The sequence below is a fragment of the Zootoca vivipara genome, chromosome 2 (genome assembly GCF_965207765.1).
Source record: "Zootoca vivipara chromosome 2, rZooViv2.hap1.1, whole genome shotgun sequence".
In the NCBI taxonomy this organism is placed as follows: Eukaryota; Metazoa; Chordata; class Lepidosauria; order Squamata; family Lacertidae; genus Zootoca; species Zootoca vivipara.
Window position 1 is genome coordinate 98,299,998 of NC_142584.1, and position 24,543 is coordinate 98,324,540.

The 24,543-nt window shown below is 43.0% G+C and overlaps 1 protein-coding gene across 2 annotated transcripts in view; it reads left to right on the forward strand.

The window, feature by feature from the left end:
- Positions 1 to 24,543, forward strand: part of PRICKLE2 (prickle planar cell polarity protein 2) — a 127,525-nt gene that overhangs the window by 48,196 nt on the left and 54,786 nt on the right. The window contains exon 3 of one of the 2 annotated variants that reach the window (XM_035106742.3): positions 17,586 to 17,699. The exons of the other annotated variant lie outside the window; for it this stretch is intronic. Coding sequence (XP_034962633.2) covers positions 17,586 to 17,699 — 114 coding nt within the window. The remainder of the gene's footprint in view (positions 1 to 17,585; positions 17,700 to 24,543) is intronic. 2 annotated transcript variants of the gene reach the window in all.

The window sequence follows — 24,543 nt, forward strand, 5'->3', positions numbered from 1 at the left end:
GGCCACCATAATTCAACATTGTAAATTTGGTGTAAACAGGCAGACTGAGGGGTCAGCAGAACTGTGGAATGAGTGGTTCTGAAGATCCAAACCTACCAGATCTGGGACTAAAGGTGCCATGTGAAAGAAAGCCCTGTTCTACAAAGTCTTATCTCGGTTGCACATTTTGTTGGAATCACTTACTGCGTGAATCATGATGGTTTGGACCATTCCAGACATTGCTCAGAAACTTAGAAGTAAGTAAAAGCATCATTTATGAAATCTCAAAGTAGTTCATAATATACATAAGAATGATAGAAGCCAACCGGTGCTTAACACTTAAAACATTCAGATAAGCAGAGACATCGTTGCAACAACTACAGCAGCCAGACTCAAGGGGAAAAACCCCTCATATCAGGAAACATCATGTTAAATAGAGAGGTTTTTAGCTGTCTGTGGAAACATCCCACCATCGGTGCTCGCCTGCTCTCCATAGGGAGCTCATTCCCCTCCTCCGTGTGACCCATAAATTATTGTGAGAATCTTGAAAATCCTTTTTTTAATGCTTAGGAAAGGGTCAAGCCAAGTGTGGAAATTCTCCAGAACTCAGATTAGATGAGATAAACCTGAGAATGGCTATAGTGTGCCTGAAGGACTTGGAACCGTGAAAGCTTATCATTAAAGCCCCTGTGTTTAAAACTGCAGGATCCTTCTGCCGAGGGCCTGACTCATCGTTTCATTATGGCCCTGGCTGGAAATCTTAACTGTCAAGTGAGACGTTGTCACGCTTAACTGGCGTACCAGCTATTATTTCCTGAGGAAGTGAAATGCTGCAGAATTAAAACTTTTAAAGGTGCCTGGTTTATGTAGCGCCACATCAAAACAGAATGCATCTGTCAAATGCAGCCTGCCCTCTAATTGTTGTTGTTGTTGTTTAGTCGTTTAGTCGTGTCCGCCTCTTCGTGAACCCAAGGACCAGAGCACGCCAGGCACTCCTGTCTTGCACTGCCTCCCGCAGTTTGGTCAAACTCATGTTCGTAGCTTCGAGAACACTGTCCAACCATCTCGTCCTCTGTCGTCCCTTTCTCCTAGTGCCCTCAATCTTTCCCAACATCAGGGTCTTTTTCAGGGAGTCTTCTCTTCTCATGAGGTGGCCAAAGTATTGGAGCCTCAGCTTCACGATCTGTCCTTCCAGTGAGCACTCAGGGCTGATTTCCTTCAGAATGGATAGGTTTGATCTTCTTGCAGTCCATGGGACTCTCAAGAGTCTCCTCCAGCACCATAATTCAAAAGCATCCATTCTTTGGCGATCAGCCTTCTTTATGGTCCAGCTCTCACTTCCATACATCACTACTGGGAAAACCATAGCTTTAACTATACGGACCTTTGTCGGCAAGGTGATGTCTCTGCTTTTTAAGATGCTGTCTAGGTTTGTCATTGCTTTTCTCCCAAGAAGCAGGCGTCTTTTAATTTCGTTACTGCTGTCACCATCTGCAGTGATCAAGGAGCCCAAGAAAGTAAAATCTCTCACTGCCTCCATTTCTTCCCCTTCTATTTGCCAGGAGGTGATGGGACCAGTGGCCATGATCTTGGGTTTTTTTGATGTTGAGCTTCAGACCATATTTTCCGCTCTCCTCTTTCACCCTCTTTAAAAGGTTCTTTAATTCCTCCTCACTTTCTGCCATCAAGGTTGTGTCATCTGCATATCTGAGGTTGTTGATATTTCTTCCGGCAATCTTAATTCCAGTTTGGGATTCATCTAGTCCAGCCTTTAACATGATGAATTCTGCATATAAGTTAAATAAGCAGGGAGACAATATACAACCTTGTCGTACTCCTTTCCCAATTTTAAACCAATCAGTTGTTCCATATCCAGCCCTCTAATATATGCATGCAAATACTATGCAACATTAGTTAAGCTTGTTTTTTTAAATAATAAAAAACAAAAGTAAGTCCCAGTGAATTCAGTGAGACTTCCTTCCTAGAAAGTACAAGAATGCTGTCTTAAGATACAGCATTATTATTGCACTAAAACCAAACCACTTTACCTGCAACGTGTCATGGTGGCAAACAGACTAGCATGATGGTGATAGTAATAGTAACAAGTTGACTCTGGCCAGATTGAAAGTGTAGAACATGTGCTTCTCCAGTGCTTGTTTTATAGAGATCTATGCTCTGACCTTATTTTGCCTATACTCCAGAAATATACTGGGAGTTTTGAAGAGTTTTTTGCCACTCTGCTACTCCTAGATAAGATAAAGGTAAAGGTCCCCTGGATGGATAAGTCCAGTCAAAGGCGACTCTGGGGTTGCGGTGCTCATCTCGCTTCAGGCCAAGGGAGCCGGTGTTTGCCTACAGACAGCTTCCCGGGTCTTGTGTCCAGCATGATGAAACCGCTTCCGGTGCAATGGAACACCATTTACTTTCCCGCCACAGCAGTACCTATTGGTCTATTTGCACTGGTGTGCTTTTGAACTGCTAGGTTGGCAGGAGCTAGAACAGAGCATCAGAAGCTCACCCCGTCACGGGGATTCTAACCGCCGGCCTTTGGATCGGCAAGCCCAAGAGGCTCAGTGGTTTAGACCACAGTGCCACCCGCGTCCCTAGATAAGAATCCCTGTATAACATACCAAGTGGCCAAATATTGTGCAGCAGCAACCAAAATACAACATATAATGAGTAGCTCTGAGGAGCAGTATAATATATCGACGGATGGTCATCCTTAGGTTACAAGGGTTCCCTTCTGACAGATCAATGACCAACTGGAGCTACTTTTTAATGTATTTGAGAGTTTATGCTAGTTCATTTTGTTCTGAGCTTTTAAATTTTGTAACTGGTGTTTTTGTCTTGATACTGGTCATTGACCGTCATAAAAAGACTATACCAAGTCCTAACCACCAGACACTAAACCATTCAATAGCACACTGATAAAATACCACAAGGAGCCATCCAGTGGCTCAAGCTCCTTTTTAAACAAATAAATCTTCTCCCAACTTCCTGTAAAACCTGAACAAGCTGGCTGTATGAGTCTTCCCCTAAGGTAGGACTTGTTCAGAATGGGCACTGCCATGGGGGACACTCTGTTCTTCTTCACCAGCCACCTCTCCTCAGATGACAAAGGGCTGGGACATGATCTCAAGATGTGTATGGGATGGAATGCTCCTTCAGTTCAAGATAGTCCCATGCTTTTTAGTAACTGGGACAAAACTCTATTAGCGTTTTAAAGCTCAAAACCAGCGCTTTGAATTGGGGTCGGAAACTAAGCAACTGATAAATTTATATGCATAGCTGCCAAGTCTCCCATATTCCCCGGGAAACCCCCATTTTTCCAGCTGTCCACAGGATTTTTTTGTTTTTCCCCGGTTTATTCTGGCACGGCGGCCATTTTGGAACTGGGCGGAGCATGCTCAGAAGCGACTTTTGATGCTGCTTTGCCCAGTTCCAAAATGGCCACAGCGCGACTTCTGGTGCAGCGGCCATTTTGGAACAGGGCAGAGCAGCATCAAAAGTAGCTTCTGAGCATGCTTCGCCCAGTTCCAAAATGGCGGCAGCGCTACTTCCGGTCTGCTACTTCTGGTCCAGTCCCTTATTTCTCAGGCCAGAACTTGGCAGCTATGTTTATATGTGTATCATAGAGAGCAATTAGAACTTGCATGTTGTCCAGGATCACACTGTCACCATATGTTCTCCACTCTCAATTCCCCCCCCCCCTCTGGTGTACATTTCTTGCCTTTTGGGCACTTGCTATACTCCTCCTTTGAATGTAATGTAAAAGATAAATCATAGGCTAATGGTTGCACTTCGCAAATGCTTGTCTGTTAATGCTTCTTGTTTGACAGTGTTGCAAGACTGTTGTTGCCCTGAAGCTGGCTCCTAGAAGCACATTTTGCCATCTCAGGGAGTTTTTAACGTCTTGATTATCGGTACATTATCTCCCCATGGGTGTAATCTGTCAGGAATATAAATCCATAGAAGTTGCTACAGAAAGATTTAGATCTGGCCAATAAAAAAAAATGACTCACATTTTCTCCAGCCATTTTGTGCATCTTGTTTTTAAATTACACTGCTGTTCAAAATTATATGAGGTACAATTAAAATTTCAGCAAACGCCAGGCTTGGCAATTGCACACTTTCTGCTATAGTCCCGAGGGCTCTTCCCCTGCCTTCAGTACTGTAAAAGAAAGCTGAAATTCTCATGAGTCTGCATATTTTTCCAGCATCCATTAAAAAGCCATACTGGTGAGGAGGTCATGGCATGCACTTGTCCTTTTTGGATCTTTAAACCATTGGCTTTTGATGAGCATTAAAAAGAAATATCTGCCAGGCAGGCCACACTTTGCCTTATATACCTTGTTCCCATAGCTTGCCCCCATTTGTGTACAGTCATACCTTGGAAGTCAGACAGAATCCGTTCCAGAAGTCTGTTTGACTCCCCAAACGTTCAGAAACCAAACTGTGGCTTCTGATTGGCTGCAGGAAGCTCCTGCAGCCAATCAGAAGCTGCGGAAGCCCCGTCGGACGTTCGGCTTCCAAAAATAGTCCACAAACCAGAACAGTCACTTCGGGTTTGCGGCGTTCGGGAGCCAAAATGTTTGAGAACTAATCTGTTTGACTTCCAAGGTACGACTGTTATTTACAAAGTTTAAGGTGGGACACATACTCAAAAAAATTCCTCTAAATCTCAGTGTGTTCCATGGGGATTACTCCCAGGTAAGTGTACATAGGTTTGCATTCATTCCTTAACATTTTGCAATTTGAACGCTTGATGCCCATCACATTCTGAAGGGGTGTACTTCTTTTCCCCCTCTGTATGTATGCTTAGAAGTGAAATGGAAACAACGATTCTTGTTTATTAGGGTAATTGCTCTAGTAATTGAGGTAGCTGAGTGGCGTCAATCCCTATAGCAGCCAAATAGTCTATCCATGCTATTAAACAAACTGATTCTGCATTCTCCCATTATATATATATATATAATATTTCAGCAACAACAATAAAAAACATGCTTTTAGGAGTCAATCTTGGACCCAGGTGGCAATTCCCAATCTCTTAGGGGTTGTGTCATTAGTGCTCCGTCTCTTGCCCTTAGTAACAGACAGGAAAGTGGCATAATAGTGTCACATACGCAACCATTCATGTGAGCAATTACAGATAATTGGACTTGTGTCCTGTCTAGATTTGGATAATGTGTGTCAATTACTGGCCCATCTAGATGTGTCACTAAAGAGCAATGATTTTATTGCTGTAATTGAAATCGTTGATGGTGTCTTTTCTCTGCTCCGTCTGGGAGCAGGTTTCAGGTTCATTGCATTCTGTCCTGGGTTCCGAGCTCCCAACAAACTCTGGTTCTCCCTTTGTTTGGAGAAACAGGGAAATGGGAGTCAGGTTTTTTTCCATATTTATTTATGCAATTATATCATTTACATTCCTTTAGGCTGCCTTTGGCAGCTTGTTGGGGAGGCAGGAAAGTAAAGGCAGCGTTGCTTCATGGATGAGCAAACAGAGGCGTCGCATTCTTTACCCAGAATGCGGCAGCTAGACTGGTGACTGGGAGCGGCCTCCAAGACCACATAACACCGGTCCTAAGAAACCTACATTGGCTCCCAGTATGTTTCCGAGCACAATTCAAAGTGTTGGTGCTGATCTTTAAAGCCCTAAACGGCCTCGGTCCTATATACCTGAAGGAGCGTCTCTACCCCTATTGTTCAGCACTGAGGTCCAGCGCAGAGGGCCTTCTGGCGGTTCCCTCACTGGTGGACGTCAGGATGATGGGGGCTGGCACCCTGTAGAGAGTCACCCTTACAATCTCTTTTGAACTTCTCATTTGTTTGGAAATATTGAAACTAACCATGTGTCCAATTAGAAATCTCCTGCCTGTCTCTTAGTTTTATATTGCCTTCTTGGTATTCAAGGAGTTCTTTCTATTTCCCCCAAATCCTATCCATTATTAATCTTTTTACTGCAACTGCTTCTATTGGTGAAATCCAATCAGGGTTTTTTTCTTTCTAAAATGTCTTTGTGTCTAGTCTAAACCTTAAATAAACTTATTCTAATCACATGGTTAAAGAAACCCTTGTGAACTTTGGTTTTTTTATGCCATAGATATACATGCCACCCATAAATCAGATAGGCCCCCTCTGAATCCAAAATATTAGCATATTTCAGTTCTATCCATTCCTTCTTCCATCTTAAGCAGGATGCTTCATAATAAAGTTTCAAATCCGGGAGAGCAACCCCCTTTCTTTTTCATCTATTAATATTTTATATTTGATCCTTGGGTTTTTTCTTTTGCCATAGACATTTTTGTATGGTTTTTTCCATTGTGTAAAGCAGTTAGGGTTAGATATTACACGTAATGATTGGAACAAGAAAATCATTTTGGGGAGGACATTCAATTTGATTACTGATACCTTGCCAAGGAAAGATACCGTAAATTCAGTCGCTCCCATTTTAAAAAAATCTTTTCTAATTTTTGTCCACACTCTATAACAGAGTTGTCTTGAAATAGGTTTAAGTTTTTGGATGCAATCCATACTCCTAGGTATTTGATTTTCTTTTCCACTTTAATTCCTAAGTCATTTTCCAGTTCTTCCTTTGTTTGATTGTCTAAATTCTGTAGTAACATTTTAGTTTTATCTTTATTAATGTAGAATCCCGCCAAGTTAGAGAATGTTGTAATAAGTTACAAAGTTATTGGCAGGCTTTCCGAAGGATTCCCTACTGTAATGACTACATCATCCATGAAGGCTTTGGGTTTATATGTTCTCCATCCTATTCATATGCCCTTTATTCTCTCTTCCTACCTAATCTTTCTTGCCAATACTTCCAATACCAGATTAAATAATAATGGAGATAAGGGGGCATCCTTGTCTTGAACCTTTTTAAATTAGAAATTCTTCAGTGATATTATCATTAATATATTTGTTTTTTGTTCTCTCTAAATTGCTTTGATGCCATTTGTAAAGGTAGTTCCAAAGTCCATCTGCTCTAGAATCTTTATCATGAAAGCCCATGAGATATTATCAAAAGCTTTTTCCGCATCTAAAAATAATAGTGCAACTTGCTTCTCTGACCTTTCTTCTAAATACTCAGTTATGTTCAGGATGTTTCTGATGTTATTTTTCATCTGTCTGGATGGCAATAAACCTGCTTGATCTTCATTGATTTTCTTGTTCAATACCAACTTCATTCTATTTGCCATGACATCCACAAATTATTTATAATTGTTGTTCAATAGAGATATTGACCTGAAGTTTTTTGGGTGTAAAATTCATTGATCTTGCTTTGGAATTAGTGTTATAAATGCCGTTTTCCACAAGGGTGGAATTTCTTTCCCCTGGAGATTTCCGTTCATTACCCTGGCCAATGGTCATGCCGGCGTTCCTTGGAAGACTTTGTAGTGCAAATACAGTTCTTGAACCAGCACCAGAGCTCAAGCTTGTTTTCAGTGCTAAAGCTCAGCCCTGTGAGGATGAGTGAGGATGAGCATGTGCAGAGTGGTTACCGCTCATACTGAATCATCCTCTTGGCCCATCTAGGTTTGTATTGCTGGTGCCAGTGGTTCTCGAACTTTTTTCTCCTGGAAATGGCAGAATGCACAGAAAGGTATACATTTCCCACAAAAGAGACACAAACAGAATGGGAATTTGCTCATGTCACACTAAATTTTGTATTGATAAAAAAAATACATTGAAAAACAAAAAGCAACAAGCCTTAGCAGTGCTTTATTTATAGCAAAGAATACAAGTACTTTATAATATGATTGTGGGACATCCAGAAAGTATAAAACAATGTCGCTACATGAATCATTTCCAAAATATAATTATAAATGACCCTCTTAGATAAACAGTGGTTTTCCCTGGGGGTACTCAAAGGTACGCAGTCCCGACGCCCCCCAGAAGAAAAACACTGGTTAAAAGTATGTCACTTACTGTAACAACTTCATGGTGAACTAGCACCTTTTTTCCCCTAGAAGGTGAGTAAGCATGCAGCCACCAATAGTGGGGAACTGTTTTTGATCATGATTGTGGTGGGCTCTCTGTGTCACTAATCTTCGCATTCAGAAAAACCATGCTGCATGGAATTCAGATGGAAAGCAGTTTGAATGCTCCACACACACACACAAACCCTCCCTGCATATAGGAAAGTAGCAAGCCCATTACCAGACAGACCTAAAGCACTTTTATTTCCCTTGTGCTAGTTTTTTGTTTGAAGGGAATTTTTGACAGTGTAGAGCAGCCTTAGCCATTTGTTTGGACTCCAGTTCCTATCACCCCCGCCCTGCCTGGCCAAAAATCATAGATAATGGGATTTGGAGTCCAGAATATTTGGAGGGCACCATGCTGGTGAGTTATTGCAATCTCAGGTGGCTTGTCCCACTTGTTCCCTAGCAATGGTCATTGCAGCGTCAAGGCCCCACACCCCCTCCCTTGATGAATAAAACACTTGGACACCAGTATTTTAGGTTAATGAGCGAAAAAAGGCCACAACTTTTATTGGTTACAGAATGTGAGTGGTATTGGTTTTAGGCATTGGACCCGAACCGACTATATCTGACTCCTGCCCACCACGCAGGAAGTCTCACAAGGGTTAACCACCTATGGGGGGGGAGCCCTGCTGATGTACATCAACTAGGAGCTCCCCCAGGATGACCAGAAAGGTCGTGCCATGGCCCTAGCCACCAACTGGGCTTCGGACAGGAACCATAACCCCCAAATTCCTTTAAGGGAATACCCTTCAAGGGGAGGGGTAGGTGATGGCCACAACCTCCCCTCCCATAAACCAAGCTTTTCCAATGCCTAACCGCCAAACCATACAAAGTTGTGACAATTTGCTACGAGATAGCCGGAAACCAAGTGGCTGGTGCCAATCTGCCAAGTGGGGAAATTCCTACCAGGCCCCTTCAGCAGGCGACCAACTGAAGTCCATAGCAAGGGCAAGGTGATAAACGCAAGAAGAAATGGCGGGCAAGAGGGAGGTCCATGGAAGCCGGGAGAAGAAGGTGCTGCTCCCGCCACATGGCTGCTTAAATGCAGCAAGCCACGCCCCCCGCCAGCCAGATTGGCTGGCTGCAGCCATGACATGCGGGAATTCCCAATGACATAAGGGTGTAGATACACACACACACCCTGCAAAGGGCGGGAAGCACGAGACCAGCGCGCAACGCCGCCTCTCCCTGAAGAGAAGCTGCTTTGTGAAGGACAATTGTGGTGCTACTTATTTGAGATCAGGGATAGGGGAACCTGTGTCCCTCCAGATGTTGCCAGTCTACAGTTCCCATCATCCCTTACCATAGGCCAAGTTGGATGGGGCCGATGTGAGTTTGAGTCCAACCATACCTTGGAGAGCCACAAATAAGTCAATCTGAAGCAAAAAGATTTTAACTGGGCCACTCAGGTGGCCTAATGTGTTTGGGATTGGGTTATACTGTAGCTGTGGTTAGGACTCTGAAATAGGACTCGATTTTATTTCTCTCTCTCTCTCTCTCTTTTGAGTCATTGAAACCAAAGATGGATGCCTGCATAAGCAAACCGTTCAGCTGGAGCGGCATGAGAGAAAATAGTTTCAAAATGCTGAAGCATGTTTGGAGACAGTTTTCATCTAAACAATAAGGTCTTGCATTTTTGCAAACAGACCTAGCCAAAGGGTGGAAGAGAGAGAGAGAGAGAGGCTGTGAATTTTCCTGACATACTAGGTCAAGGTAGTTGAGTGTCCATTTATTGAATTTACTTACAGTTTGGTGCCAGCAGATGCCTTTTGTCAGAGAAATAACTGGATCCCTAGAGTGCCTGCAGGCTTTAAAGGAATACCTCCCAGGATTTTTAGTCATCCCTAAGGAACATGCATAGCTATGACTTTAAAAACTGAGGTACTTTGAAATTCGGGGGGAGGGAAAAAAGAACAGAGAGAAATACTAAATGAGGCTGATGAGGAACTTGAATGTATTGTGGGCTAATGCAATTATTTCCCTCGATTCCTTTGAATAAAGTTGGCTGAACTTGAAAGAGAATCTTCCTCTTGTTTCATTTTACGAGGCTTCCCCTCCACCACTACTTTTTCTTTTTTTTATTCTTGAAGGAACTGTTAATTTCCAACATACTTATTACCTTCTTGCCGGCGATGTCTCTGTGTTACTTCACGTTATTTCAACTGCCCTTCTTTATAGAAAAAAAATTGAGAAATTCATATTTGGAAAAAGATTGAGAGATCAATAATATTTGGGGCAGGGGAGCGGAGCTTGCTTTGCCGTGTGTGACTGGTCCATGAAATGCGTTGTTTGTGAAATATTCTCCCAAGATCTTATTTGATGCTTTAGCAATTCTCTTTATTTTTGCCAACGTTCACATTATGTCACTGTACCTAACTCTAGGTATTTGCACCTGATGATGTTCACTGTGGATTACATCATAGAGGCACTTTTAAATACAGTGGCCAGTTTTAATGGGTTATGGAAGGGCCTTAGCTCAGGAGTAGAGTGCATGCACAAGATTCCAACTTTAACCCCCTGGCATTTCAAGTTCAAGGAGTCAGATAGCAGATGATGTAAAAGACCCTGGAGAGGTGGTGCTAGTCAGAGTAGGTACAGTGGTGCCTCGCTAGATGAATTTAATTCGTTCCACGGGTCTTTTCTTATAACGAAAAATTTGTCTAGCGAATCCCATAGGAATGCATTGAAATTTTTTTGAAATTTTTTTTGCCCATAGGAATGCATTAATTGAATTTCAGTGCATTCCTATGGGAAATAGCGATTCGCTAGTCGAATTCTTCATAAAACGAATTCGTCTAGCGAGGCAACCTCTGCTCAAAAAATCCTTTCGTTAAGTGGAAATTTTGTTAAGCAGGGCGTTCGTTAAGCGAGGCACCACTGTAATCCTGAATTTGATGGGTACATTGTGACTGTGTTCACACGTCACTCTAAGCCAAGCATCCCCAAACTTCGGCCCTCCAGATGTTTTGGACTACAATTGCCACCATCCCTGACCACTGGTCCTGTTAGCTAGGGATCATGGGAGTTGTAGGCCAAAACATCTGGAGGGCCGCAGTTTGGGGATGTCTTCTCTAAGCCATGGGTAGGCAAACTAAGGCCCAGTGGCCAGATCCGGCCCAATAGCCTTCTCAATCCGGCCCGCGGACGGTCCGGGAATCAGCGTGTTTTTACGTGAGTAGAATGTGTGCTTTTATTTAAAATGCATCTCTGTGTGATTTGTGGGGCCTGCCTGGTGTTTTCACATGAGTAGAATGTGTGCTTTTATTTAAAATGCATCTCTGTGTGATTTGTGGGGCATAGGACTTCGTTCATTTTTCCCCAAAATACAGTCCGGCCCCCCACAAGGTCTGAGGGACAGTGGACTGGCCCCCTGCTGAAAAAGTTTGCTGACCCCTGCTCTAAGCCGTGGTTTAGAGTGAGGTGCACAAACTTTCCCCTCTTCCCACACAGCTTTTTGCTTTTGATTCACCACATTGTAGTAACCAGTCTGTGGTTAATGCTGACGATGGTTAACTTCAAATAAGTCAGCTTCGAAGAACATGGTTAGGAGGCTGGCTTGTTGGAACTAACCGTTATTTAGTGTCAATCAAAATTCCAGGTGTGAACAGCACCGCAAACTGTGGCTAACTAAAAGTGGAAACAAAATATCTGGAGTTCCTGTGTCTTGTCTGCAGTTGTGGGCTGGATAAAGGAGAATAAACTTGAGTTTAAACCCTGGTAGGAGAGAGGCCCTCTGGATGAATGGCTCTCATGTCCGGGGGGTGGGTCATTTATAGGGCTGCCAGACTCAGTAGAGGACAGGACTTCTGTGCCTTTAATTGCCCTGCTCTCTTTTGAGTCCGGAAACCTTAAAGCGAAACCAGCAGACCCTTTGCTTGGAAATTAAACAAAGGGTCTGCTGGTTTCTCTTTAAGGTTTCCAGACTCAAAAGAGAGCAGGGCAATTAAAGGCACAGAAGTCCTGTCCTCTATTGAGTCTGGCAACCCTAGGCATTTACCTGAACTGGATGGGGTTGCAGTCCTTGGTATAAACTGTTTCAGGATAGACTATCTTCTGTCCAGGGACTAAGCTAACTGTGGTGCCAGTGGGATGTACCCGAACCCTAAAGCAAATACTCCTTTGGAAGAGGGATTTTCTTCGGAACTGCAGCTGGGGGAGAAAGGGTTAATTTCCTCATCTACTCCTGCTCTGATCCCATTAGTTATCAGCTGCTTCCCCCCACAGCTGATGCAATTTGCATATATATATATATATATATATATATATATATATATATATATATATATATATATATAATCTGCTTGTTACATACACAAAGACAAATTTAACATTGTGTGTACTTTGGCCCTGAGGAACCATTTATTTCCCAGGCTTGCTTTCTCTGCTCCCCCACAATTCCATCTTGTCAGCCTTCTGTGTTTTGAAACGGAATTGCTGTCAGATGTTGAAATCCTCCTTCCACAAACTTGAATGGATTTCAGACTGAGCAGAATGGGAGCATCAGGCTAATCCATCTTCATTCTGAGTCCCCTCCAGACACATCCCACTAGGCTGCCGCCTTCGTTGTAAGCAGTTGCCGTGACGCAGCCTATCGCAATGTGCCAACATAGCATCCTATCCAGCAAGCCTGTTTTGTAATGAGACACTGGTACTAAGTGTTTCCCATAATAGGAACTCCATGTAAAGACACAGAAAGTCTTGTTCTCCAGTCCTGAGTATTCCCCCCGCCCCACCCCACCCACTTCACTGATTTCAACAGTGCTTTCTTCCAACTGCATTTAGGAATAGAACCTGAGAGTTTATTTATGCACACCCTGGTTTTTCAGGCCCTAGTCTGACACTCTAACCCAGGCATCTCCAAACTTTGGCCCTCCAGATGTTTTGGACTACAATTCCCATCTTCCCTGACCACTGGCCCTGCTAGCTAGGGATCATGGGAGTTGTAGGCCAAAACATCTTGAGGGCCGCAGTTTGGAGATGCCTGCTCTAACCGCTGCACCAGACTGCCTATCTACTGCCTCTCAGTAAGGTTTATGATAGTGTGGCGATACCCCGATCCCTCCCAGAGTAAATAAAGACACTGGACAAATAGAGAACCTTGAATCCCAGCCGTGCGCTCGCTTAAATTAGCGAGCCACGCCCCATTGGAGCGTCCTGATTGGACACGCCAAGGGAGCGCCGCGTCTGGGAGCCAGCCAATGGGCTGGGAGAATGGCAGCCATTCTCCCAGCACGTGCTCGGGCTCGTGGCCCGCCCACAATCTCACCTCCTTCTACGTCGGAAGTGACTTAGGTTTATGAGAGCCAGTGTGGCGTAGTGGTTAAGAGTGGCAGACGTGTAATCTGGGGAACCGGGTTCACGTCTCCGCTCCTCCACATGCAGCTGCTGGGTGACCTTGGGCTAGTCACACTTCTCTGAAGTCTCTCAGCCCCACTCACCTCACAGAGTGTTTGTTGTGGGGGAGGAAGGGAAAGGAGAATGTTAGCCGCTTTGATACTCTTTCGGGTAGTGATAAAGCGGGATATCAAATTCAAACTACTACCCCTCCTCCTCCTCCTCCTCCTCCTCCTCCTCCTCCTCCACTTCTTCTTCTTCTTCTTCTTCTTCTTCTTCTTCTTCTTCTTCTTCTTCTTCTTCTTCTTCTTCTTCTTCTTCTTCTTCTTTTATAATAAAGGCTGCCTTTGTGGCACCAATAACTGTAGAAGGAAGATTCCTCCCTGTTGGTTCTCCTAGACCTCGCATTTGCTTTTGATACCACAAGTCATGGTACCCCTTCAGGACTGGCTGGCTGGATTGGGGTTGAGAACCCCTATTCCAGGCATGTCAAACTTGCGGCCCTCCAGATGTTTTGGACTACAATTCCCATCTTCCCCAACCACTGGTCCTGCTAGCTAGGGATCATGGGGGTTGTAGGCCAAAACATCTGGAGGGCCGCATGTTTGACATGCCTGCCCTATTCTGTTTCCGGGTATAATCTAGCCTAGAGGGCAGGTACCAGAAGAATCTAGTGCTCAGGGACAACTGTCTATCTTGTTGGTCTTTGGCTACAAACAAAACAAATGAAAAAGCCTGCTTGAATTAATCAGTACATTTTGCTCTATTCAGCCTTAGGATCCTGGGGGCCGTTTTGCCAGTTTTAATTTATTTGAAAGATTATTCTGTACATGTTATTTTCTTTATAATCCATTGTTAAGACAAGCAGATGGTACAGAAGGGAGAGGGAAAGGGTTAGTGGGCATTACTATCACTGAGAGAAGAATACACCATCAAGGATTTTAAAGCATTTTGGAAGTGGAAATGCAGTGGGGAGGTGGTGAAATGTGCCCATACTTTCTAGGTGATGATACTGAATGCAGAAGGTGACGTATCACCTGTGGGAGCAACTGCATATCATCGAGGTAGATGTGCTCTGGGATTCTCTCTTGGCTGGCACCCAATTTTACAGCCCAAGGAGAACATGCATTGATTTTGAAGGGTGGTAAAAGCGAAAGCTTCTGAAAATCCACTTAATGATGACATTCACAATTTGCCTGCAGAGCAAGGAGTTGAAATCACCTGAGCAGAATCCGAAGGAGTCAGTGCTTTCTTTGGGGTTTACCTGAATGGAATGGGATCTGATCCAAATCTCCTTAACAGTCCCTGGTTCGTTTCAGGTGACGAGGTGCAGGTCAGGACCTGCTGCCTCTGTTTTGGGTTGGTTTTAGTTTTCCAAAGTCATTTGCCCATCCCTGCAGAGCTATTCCTTTAATCTGATGGGAGATAGCTCCGACAGACCTCCTGACATGAAATGGAAAACTTCCCAGAGGAAATGCTTGGAAGCGTTGTGCTCTGGTTTTTTCCTGTGCCATGGCCAGAAAACAAATATCTATACTATACACACACGATAACCTGATTGCCATTTAGACTTGTTATCTCCTCCTGTCTGTGCTCTGGGTCTTTACAGCTTATTACCTTGGGGACAAGCTTGACATAATTTGGCAGCCAGTCAAGAATAAATTACTTGTGGATTCACACAGTTTCAAGGGCGCCGTGGGCACAGATGCTCAATAGCAGAGAATCAGCAGTGCTGTATCTACAGAGCATGGAGGCAGTTAGCTATCGACAGGGGCATTTGATTGTTAAATGCAGACATTCAGAAATCAACTAATGATTGTGGTGGAGAAAAGGAGTAATTGGAGGCCTGCCTTGAGATTTCAGCCACCCAAGTTACACGCTGCTCCGGCTTCAGTTAGTCTTCCTTAACTTGGTTGTATCTCCTTCCTTCGCGTTCAGCTTAATATGAACTGCATGTTCAGGGACCAGGTGAAGGATGCGCTATAAATGCAAAGTAAGTGGTGCTGAAATTTTTATTTATAACCATTTAGTTGGTGGCTTTTAAGACTTCTGCTCGGAGATTCCTTGGCTGAACAAATTGGTTGCTCATAATATAGAGTAGGGGCATAATCGTGGATTCGTTGCATAAACTTTCTCTGCAGTTCTGGGCTTCATTCAAAGCATCTCTTTCTGTGATGCATGCAAATGATGCAACGGGGTTGGGCATGTAAAATATACACTGCAGCTTCAATGTGAGTGCATTATGTGGCTGTTTTCAGGCTGGCTTAGATAGATAATGGAGAGCTATCCTGTAGTATGAGCTGTCTCTCCTTACTGTTACTGTGTTGGGGTGATAGTTCTGAGAAACATAATTTCTGCTTTCCCCCAGGTAAAATCTAAGATGGGAAGGACAGAGCATGTTACAGCCTCAATCCCATACATATTTGCTTAGAACTGCTTAGTGCAAGGATTGTTGTGATCCCATACATACCATTCACATCTCTGTAAGGTTTGTTTTGATTAATTTACTTAATTTATTTCCCACTGCATACTCAAAAACAAAAAAGGCCCTCCACAGGCAACAACAGTTAAAAAGCAATAAGATGTCTTCTATATAAAAACTGCCAATTAAAAGTTGCTGTTCTTTAAACCCCAACATAAATAACAATTACAAGTTCATAGCAGAGGATTGCAATAAAGCATCATTTAAGAACGGAATAAAACTGATATTTACAAATGTTTGCTGGAGCGGCGTTACCTCCTAAAACCCAAGCAAGCCCCTCTAGGGTCCCTCCATTGAAATTACATGCCTCTCATTCCCACCGGCTTCACATCACCCAGTGCTGGCATTTAGAGAGCCTTCTTTTGATGGCTTTACGAGCAAAAGGAGGCTCATAGGATGACGAAGCATTTTTCTGAGATGCTTTGGGCTAAAACATTCCTGGTGCAGATGTGGAGACTCTCAATGTGGCAATGATGAGCCCCTTGCTAGGAGGGACCATAGCTTCGTGGTAGAGACCATGGTTTGCATGTGGACAGTCCCTGCTCTAGCACCCCCAGTTAATTAAAGGAGCATAGAGCAAATGATGTGAAAAACCACTGCCTGACACCCCAAAGAGCTGCTGCCCATCAGAGTCGGCACAGTTGAAGAGGCCGTACAAAACACACCATTCCTCCAGTGTTGTCATGGGAAGTGATGGTGGCACTTGTGTTTCTGAGGATACGATACCTCCAAAATGGTGTCACATCCTTGCCACACACATACACACAGCAGGGGAGGTACCCTAGCAGCCGGTTGTTATGTTTCAGAAGGGGCAACCTGGCACAGAACCTTTGAGGCAAGCCCGTTGGGTTGCTTGAGCGACAGGATTTCCCGTCGAACGTCAGCTGAGCTCCTCTGAGCGTGCGGCATGTTCCGGAAAAGAAGGTGGAGAGCAATCCCCAGCTTCCACGTTCTGAACCATGTTCCCTCAGATCAAGTAGGCGGGGCTGTTTGTACTCGGCGTTACTTGCCGCTCGCCGTTTCCGCCTTGCAAGCATTGCGTCGGAATGATCACAGAACGTGACGCTGCTCTGTAGCCGGTCTCCGGGAAGAGCTAGGCTGCTTTGTTAGGGCCCATAGCTACAGCGGAAGTGTGTGCCCACCATCCACGCACGTACAATAAATGGGATCTCCTGGGACCTGGCCTTGGCGCACTGCACTCTTCATGTTTGTTTTTAATTACACACTCTGAGACTTAAAGGGAGAAGCCAGCCTTCCAACAGATTTTATCTGCTGATTATTTTCACAAATTGTTACAGAAAAGGCCTTCGGGGCTGGAGTGTAGGTGGAGGCTCAGTTACCCAGTCATAGATTGGATGCCAAGGGGGGGGGAGCGTCTTAACCTACGCTTACAAAGGCAGGTGCTGACAGATCCTCCTAGCCAAGGGAAACATGCTTACATTCTGGAGAGTGACAGAGAAAACGGTAAAGAACGACCTCGGCGGGTTAGCTTTGGTCTGAAAGCAGACTGCTCTCCCCTCGCCCTCCACCCTCGCTCTTGCTTTGACCCTCTTCCAAACGAATTTCGGTTTCTGTCAGATAAAGAGCATTTGCCTGTGTCCTAAGGAAAAGTTTGTGGCTTTTCTGTTTTGTTTTGTTTTGCTTTGTTTTGTGTTTTGTTTTAAATAGCTGCACGTCTTTGGTACCCTTGAGTGCCGCTGCTCACCCAGAGCCCTCGATTCTCTGTGTCTTGTCAGTCGAAAGCGAAACAAAAGCAAAAGCGAACCCAAGACATTGTACTGCAGTCCCCCTTTTCTAACATTTAGGTTCATCAGTACTACAGCTGCCTCCCAGAAGACAAAGTGCCCTACGTGAACAGCCCAGGGGAGAAAGCCCGTATCAAACAGCTCCTTCACCAGCTGCCGCCACACGACAATGAGGTGAGTCATTTAGAAATAATTGGGGAAACATTGGCTTTGTGCGCACCGCAGGGGACTGGACCGTCATCTTTCTGATGTCGCTGTTGCGTGCAGCAATTAGCCAGTTAACCAAGTCTCTGGCAAAGGATTTGTTAAAGGATTGTTTTGCAAAAGCACTCTGGGTTTTTTTTTAAAAAATGTTTTCTTCACTTTGCCCCCTCCCCACCACTCTCAGTGCTGGCTGATGAATTACTTGGCAGAGACCCTGCCCTCTGTACTTGTTCTCAGTTGAATGGAAAGGGAAACAGCCCTCATATTTTATCTGGGAATGCATATTTATGCAATGCCTATTTAGAGTATAGATGTCCTATTACGTTTATCTCTCCAATATTTCTTGCTTTTGCTTTGACTTTCCAACTTTTATTTTCCTGGAAAACACATATTTTGTGGTGAGAGGTGTTGATATATATATTTTTAACATAAAAATAATGAAAGCTTTTGGGCTCAGACTCACAGATAAACTGGCCTGGCTCTCAGTGTAAATGACATACTCTTAAATTGTAACTATAGGTACAATAAATGTTTTCTCTCTGTGCGGAATTGTTGCTGCTGTAGGTTAAAATAATGCTAGATAAAAGAGCATACATTTCTCATGCGGTTGCTAAAATATTAAGCTTTCTGCTTTTGTGTTGAATTGAAGAACTGAAACATACAGGCTTTTTATTGCAGCTGACTGTGAGGTTATATAGGTTAGCAAAAAGTAAAATTTTAAATGTTGTCTTTGGGACACACTAAAATGGGTTGCTTGCACCACATCTGCAACTTGCCACTGTGAGGAGCCACTTGCTCAGCCTTTGTCAACCTGGTTCTCCCTAGAAGATTTGGACTGCATCTCCCATCATCCCTATCCATTGATCATGCTGGCTAGGGCTGATGGGAGTTGTGGTCTGAAAAATTATCCAGAGGGCATCAAGTTGTTAACCACTGTCTTACCAAGCTACATGTGGCATGAAATGCATATTTGTATCTAACATAACAGGGTTTTTTTTTTATTTTAAAAAAATGCAAATGCACCAGTGGGGAATTTAACCCTTTCTGCCTCTCCTGCTATCCTGAGGAAATAGTTCTTCTACTGCATTTTATGTTGTGCCCTCTTAGGGATTGGGTTTCCCCCCCCTTTGGATTCCACAGCAAGCAACTGCTGCCCTGGCCACAACATTTGCTGCTACACAAAAGAGTATTTAAAACTCGCAGCTCTTCCTCTCCACTGAAAAAGGACGTGGGGAGCTGCGTTCGGCATATTTTCAGTTAACTAAAGCCATAGAACGGGGCCTTACATCCATACCAAAAACTCCCAAAGCCAGACAAAAAACAACTGCTTCCTGATACTTAGACACCCCAGAAGTCTCTACTCTAGTTGAGCATCATTTTGAAGACTGACTTAGCTTCTCCTTGTTCAGAATAAGACACCCCAGAAGTCTCTACTCTAGTTGAGCATCATTTTGAAGACTGACTTAGCTTCTCCTTGTTCAGAATACACTAGCAGCACCTTAAGTTGTTTTCAGATGATTACTAAATCGCATGCAAGAGAATGGACACCCATAGAGAAAGCTCAGTCTCCAAATCGGCCTTCCCCAACCTGGTGTCCTCCCATCAGCACCAGCTAGGTGCTGGTTAGAGATCATAGGAGTTGAAGTTCAAAACAGCTGGAGGGCACAAAAGTGGGGAAAGGCTGCTTTAAATCTTTTGCCATATACTCAGATACTTCCAACACATTGGTATACAGTAATATATTTTCTAAAGGGGTATGTGGAAATCCTGTTCTTCTACTTCTTCTTTGGCGATCACTCGTATCCGAGTAAGACGACTGCAATAGCTGCCAGTTTCCGGTCCGAATTCAGAGTGCTGGTTTTGACCTATACAGCCTTAAATGGCTCATGGCCATAGTACATCAAGGACCGCTTCTCCCCATATGAACTGACCTAGACTCTGTGATCATCATCTGAGAACTTTCTTCATGTGCCTCCTCCACAAGAGGCCCAGAGGGTAGCAACACAAGACTGGGCCTTTTCTGTGATGGCTCCCTGTTTCTCGAATGCTCTCCCCAGGATGGCTTGCCTGGCACCTTTAGGTTACATACCTTTAGGTACCATAACTTTTCTCTATAACCAGGCCTTTGGGTGATTAAACAATACATTCTATGGCCTTTTAAATGTATTTGTGGGAGGGGAGTTCCTGATTTGATTTTGATTTTTTGTTATGTATTTTGTTTTTTAAAATATTTTTATTGGTTTTTTAATGTTACAAAAAAAGATAACAAAAACACAGAAAAAAGAATACAAAAACAAGCGAAAAAAGAATAATTCAAAACTTGAAGAAAGGGGGGAAAAGACAAAAAATACACATCAAAATCTCGTTTGGGGATCCTTATTCTTATACCTTAACTATGAATTCTTAACCCTGCTTGACTTCCTCCCCCCCCCCATCCACGTTTCTATTTATATCTAACATTGGCACTCTCTAATTCATTCCCTCTATTCTTGATTCTAATCCACTTATTACATTACTATTCCAATTCTATTTTACATACAAATATAAAATAATTTAAAAACTACTTAGAATCTGGAATCTATAATCACTATTTAACATATAATCATTTCTCTCCTTATATTTAACTTCTCGCCTCTTCAGCCTCTTATACTTCCCCCTCCCTTGTTTCTTTAACCTTATAATTTTTCTCTAAATATAAATTAAACTTCTTTGTTATGCATTTTGTGTTTGTTTTTATGTTGTAAACCAGGCATGGGCAATCTCGGCCCTCCAGATGTTTTGGGACTACAATTCCCATCATCCCTGACTACTGTTCCTGTTGGCTAGGGACCATGGGAGTTGTAGTCCCGAAACATCTGGAGGGCCGAGGTTGCCTATGCCTGTCGTAAACCATCCTGTGATCTTTGGGTGAATGGCAGTATACAAATTCACTAAATAATAATGAGCAGGCCACAATGGAACGCTTTTGTTCTTTGGTGAGACATGGTTTTTCTTGTCATGGGGTGATTTTAGCTTCTGTCAAGGCGCTCAAGAAATTGGAAATGGAGTGGGGAGGTGATTTCTCTCAAAACCCAATCCTCACTCAGCTTGGCAAAATGAAAACCACCTGTGATCCAAAGGACCAATTATTCAATTGTTGTAAATATGTTTTAAAATGCTGCATATTATTGCAAATCCGGAATGTGTTAATGCCTGCGTTTGCAAGTGGACTTGATTCATGGCACTGTACTCTTCTTGAACTTCCCATAACTTTGTCAGTGTGTTGGGTTCCCCACCCTGTGTAATAAAAAGGTAAAGGTACCCCTGACTGTTAGGTCCAGCCGTTAGCTGCTAATGTTCGCTAGTACCATGAGCATGTGAGGTGAAAAAAAATATCAAAAAACAAACTTCTGGTAGCCTATCAAATGTACTATGCTGTGAAGCTGAGACATGTTTGTTTTCGTTTCAAAAAGCTGTTAACAGAATTGTAAAATCCTGCTGCTGGAAGAGACTCAAAAGACATTAAATACCTCCCTTAAAGTAAGATCCTCCAACTGTAGAATTGGAGTCTAGACTAACGCCCAGGGATGGAGACCGAAGTTTAAGCAAAGATGTTCCAAGGTGATAAATAGGTACTCTTGGAATTGAGTTTTAACTTATCAGTAGTATTAAAAGTTGCCAACTACAAATGAATCCAGAGAAAGGCGGGTCTCCCAATATAGAAAGGGGTGTCTGTAAAATTAGGCAAGGTGTGAAGAAAGCAGGTAGAGAGAAGCTTTACTCCCTCATCCAAAAGTGACTGGCTGTAGCCTCAAGGAAAACAAAGGGAAGTATTTCTCCATACAATCCATACTTAATTCATGGAATTCACTGCAGCAAGATTAAGATGGCTTCAGATAAATTGATAACAAGATGTTGATCAATGACTAGTGATCACAATGGTTATATGCAGCCTCTAGTTTGGGGCAATAGCAGTAGAGGGCTGTTGACTTCATGTCCTTTTTGTGGCGTTTATACACTTCTAATGTGCAGTTCGAAAGCACATCAAAATGCAAGTAGATAAATAGGAACCACTATAGCGGGAAGGTAAACGGTGTTTCCATGTGCTGCTCTGGTTTGCCAGAAGCGGCTTTGTCATGCTGGCCACATGGCCTGGAAGCTATACGCCGGCTCCCTCGGCCAATAATGCGAGATGAGCACGCAACCCCAGAGTCGGTCACGACTGGACCTAATGGTCAGGGGTCCCTTTACCTTTAATGTGCAGTTTATACACTGCAAATGTGTGCTCAATCCCAGTCCCCGGTCGTGCTTGAGAACAGTTTTCTCCAAGCTGGTGACTCCCAGGGCAGTGCTGGCTGGGGCTGATAAGAGTTGTGCTCCAAAACATCTGTAGGTTGGCCTTCATCCCAATCTCACTCTGGTGTTGGAAGTGATTTTCCAGCTGTTTTAATGTGGCTTGAAAAATCTTATTCTGTGACCAACCTTGTAGGCCTGTTTTGGCCAAAGAAAGACTAATGAAATAAATACAGTCGTACCTTAGAAGCCAAATGGAATCCGTTCCGGAAGTCCAGTCGACTTCCAAAACATTCGACTTCCAAGGCATGGCTTCCGACTGGCTGCCGGAGCTTCGGCAGCCATTCAGAAGCCGTGGACATTCAGGTTGCAAAAGAACGTTCGCAAACCCTGGTTTGTTTTTTTTACCCTGGTATAAGGTTTTGTCTTTTTAAAGAAGTGTGGTATGCCCCTTATTGCTGTTTTAGCATAGAGCAGGGAATGCTTTTTAAAAGTCTCTGTTCCAGAGCGCTTACTTTCTAGATATAAACAAGCTCCCTGGTTAGGGGGCATGGCTGGGTTTCCCCCTCCCTTTGGGTAATTCTGCCCTTTAATTATTCTTTAATTTCATATATTTGCTTTGTGTGAGTCTACAGGCTACACTCAAGTTAGGAGCATCACTTTAGCTGGTCCATAATATTTAACTGGGGAAATAATATATTCCTGGTCTGAAATAAGGTGATCATTTAAGGAGAGAGTCCTGTTTGATGATATATTTTTATAATGCCATTATTATATTGTCAGGTTTATATTTTTTATCCCTTTCCTAAAATAGGATTTGCCTTTTTCTGGGCTGGCATATCCCAGATCAATGTTTCATTGAGCTATTCACTATGCCCCCAAGATTTACTTGTTTGTTTATTTAAAAGCATTTATATACCACTTAATATTTTTAAAAAACTAACTGATCCAGATCCTGGCCAGTCACTGCCATCTCAGACTGCCCAAAGTTAGGATTTTTTGACTCAATGTGCTGAGTTTACATTGAGTTGTATTTGACATATTCATGCCACCTTGGACAGATATTTTTGGAGCTCTTCGCAATCTCTTCCTCTTGTCGCATGTCCAGGAGTTCTTGATGAGGGGACATTTATCAAAAGCTTTTTGAAAGCCCAAGAGCACAATGGGTCCACAATCCAGTGCATGACCCAAGCCTCCTTTATTGAGCTTCTGCAAGAGAGAGAAAAGTTCATACCACCTAATGCCCAGAGGAAAGATGGAGAATTCTGAAGCTTGAGATGAAGAGAAGGCATTTCTAGAACACAGTGGCCCATAACTAAATAAGAATTTCCAAATTCTCTAGAAAGAAAGATGTTTAATTCCTTTGGGAGATGGATACTTGCAGAACATCTGTATTCCATTTCTGCAGAGATTTGCTTCTGTAGAAGTTCTGTAGAACGCAGAAGCACTTGATTGAACAAAAAAGAATAAGCCCTTTAAAACAAGTCTTTTAAAATCTTCCTATCTCTGCCTGGAAATCAATTAAGAGAACCGTCCCCGCAATTGTTCTTGGGACAGCTCGCCAGAATTTTACACTGTTAATATTAGGAAATGATTTTTGATCTCCAGTCTGAATTTAGAAATGCTCTCTTCCCATTAGTATATTAATTCTTAACCATATTAATGTATTTGGTACTTTTCTGGAAGAAAAGTCCTGGCTGGAGCAGATGTAGCTCTCTTTCTACCTTTGGTTATAATTTTTTAACAGCTAATTTACAGGCCTGGCAGAACTAGTGCAGCAAATTAGCTCCTCCTACCTCACCTATAATCTTTTTGATTGTCCACTCTGACTTCTTTAATCCAGATAGAATACAGGAATACAAAAATCGGGAAGCAGGATCAGAGACTTCTATAAGAACAGAAAGCATATGACAGGAATAGAGATGCAACAGGCTTTGGAAAACAAAGCTTACTCTTGTGTTCATATACCGGCAAAGTCCTACATATTATCTCCCAAACAAACATCACATCCCAGGCAACCCAGTCTTTAACTCCCCTGGAAATTATAATTTATTCTGACGATCCATTGGGCAAGGGTATCATTTCTTTAATTTACAGCTCATTAACCAATTTTTCTTGCAAAGCTTTAAATGCTCTCAAACGCCACTGGGAGAGAGATTTGAATGATACTCTAAACGAGCCTTCCTGGAAAAGAATCTGGCAGAAATTCCCTGTTCAATTTTATTCAGCTAAACTTAGGGGAAACGCACAAGAGCTAACTCATAGATGGTATTTGCATCCTGTACTACTCAATAAAATCAATTACACTCTCCCAACAACTGGCTGGAGAAACTGTTAAAATGTAGCTTCATTTTTCCACATGTGGTGGACTTGTCAAAAACTTTGTATATTTTGGGATAACAGTGTTTTTTTGTGAAATGAGTATGAAAACTAAACAACAGGTACATCTTGACCTCCATGTTGCTTTATTAACTGTATTTGAAGGAGGTTATGAAGAATTATCATCTAAAAAGCTTACATTACAATTAATAACAGCTGCTTG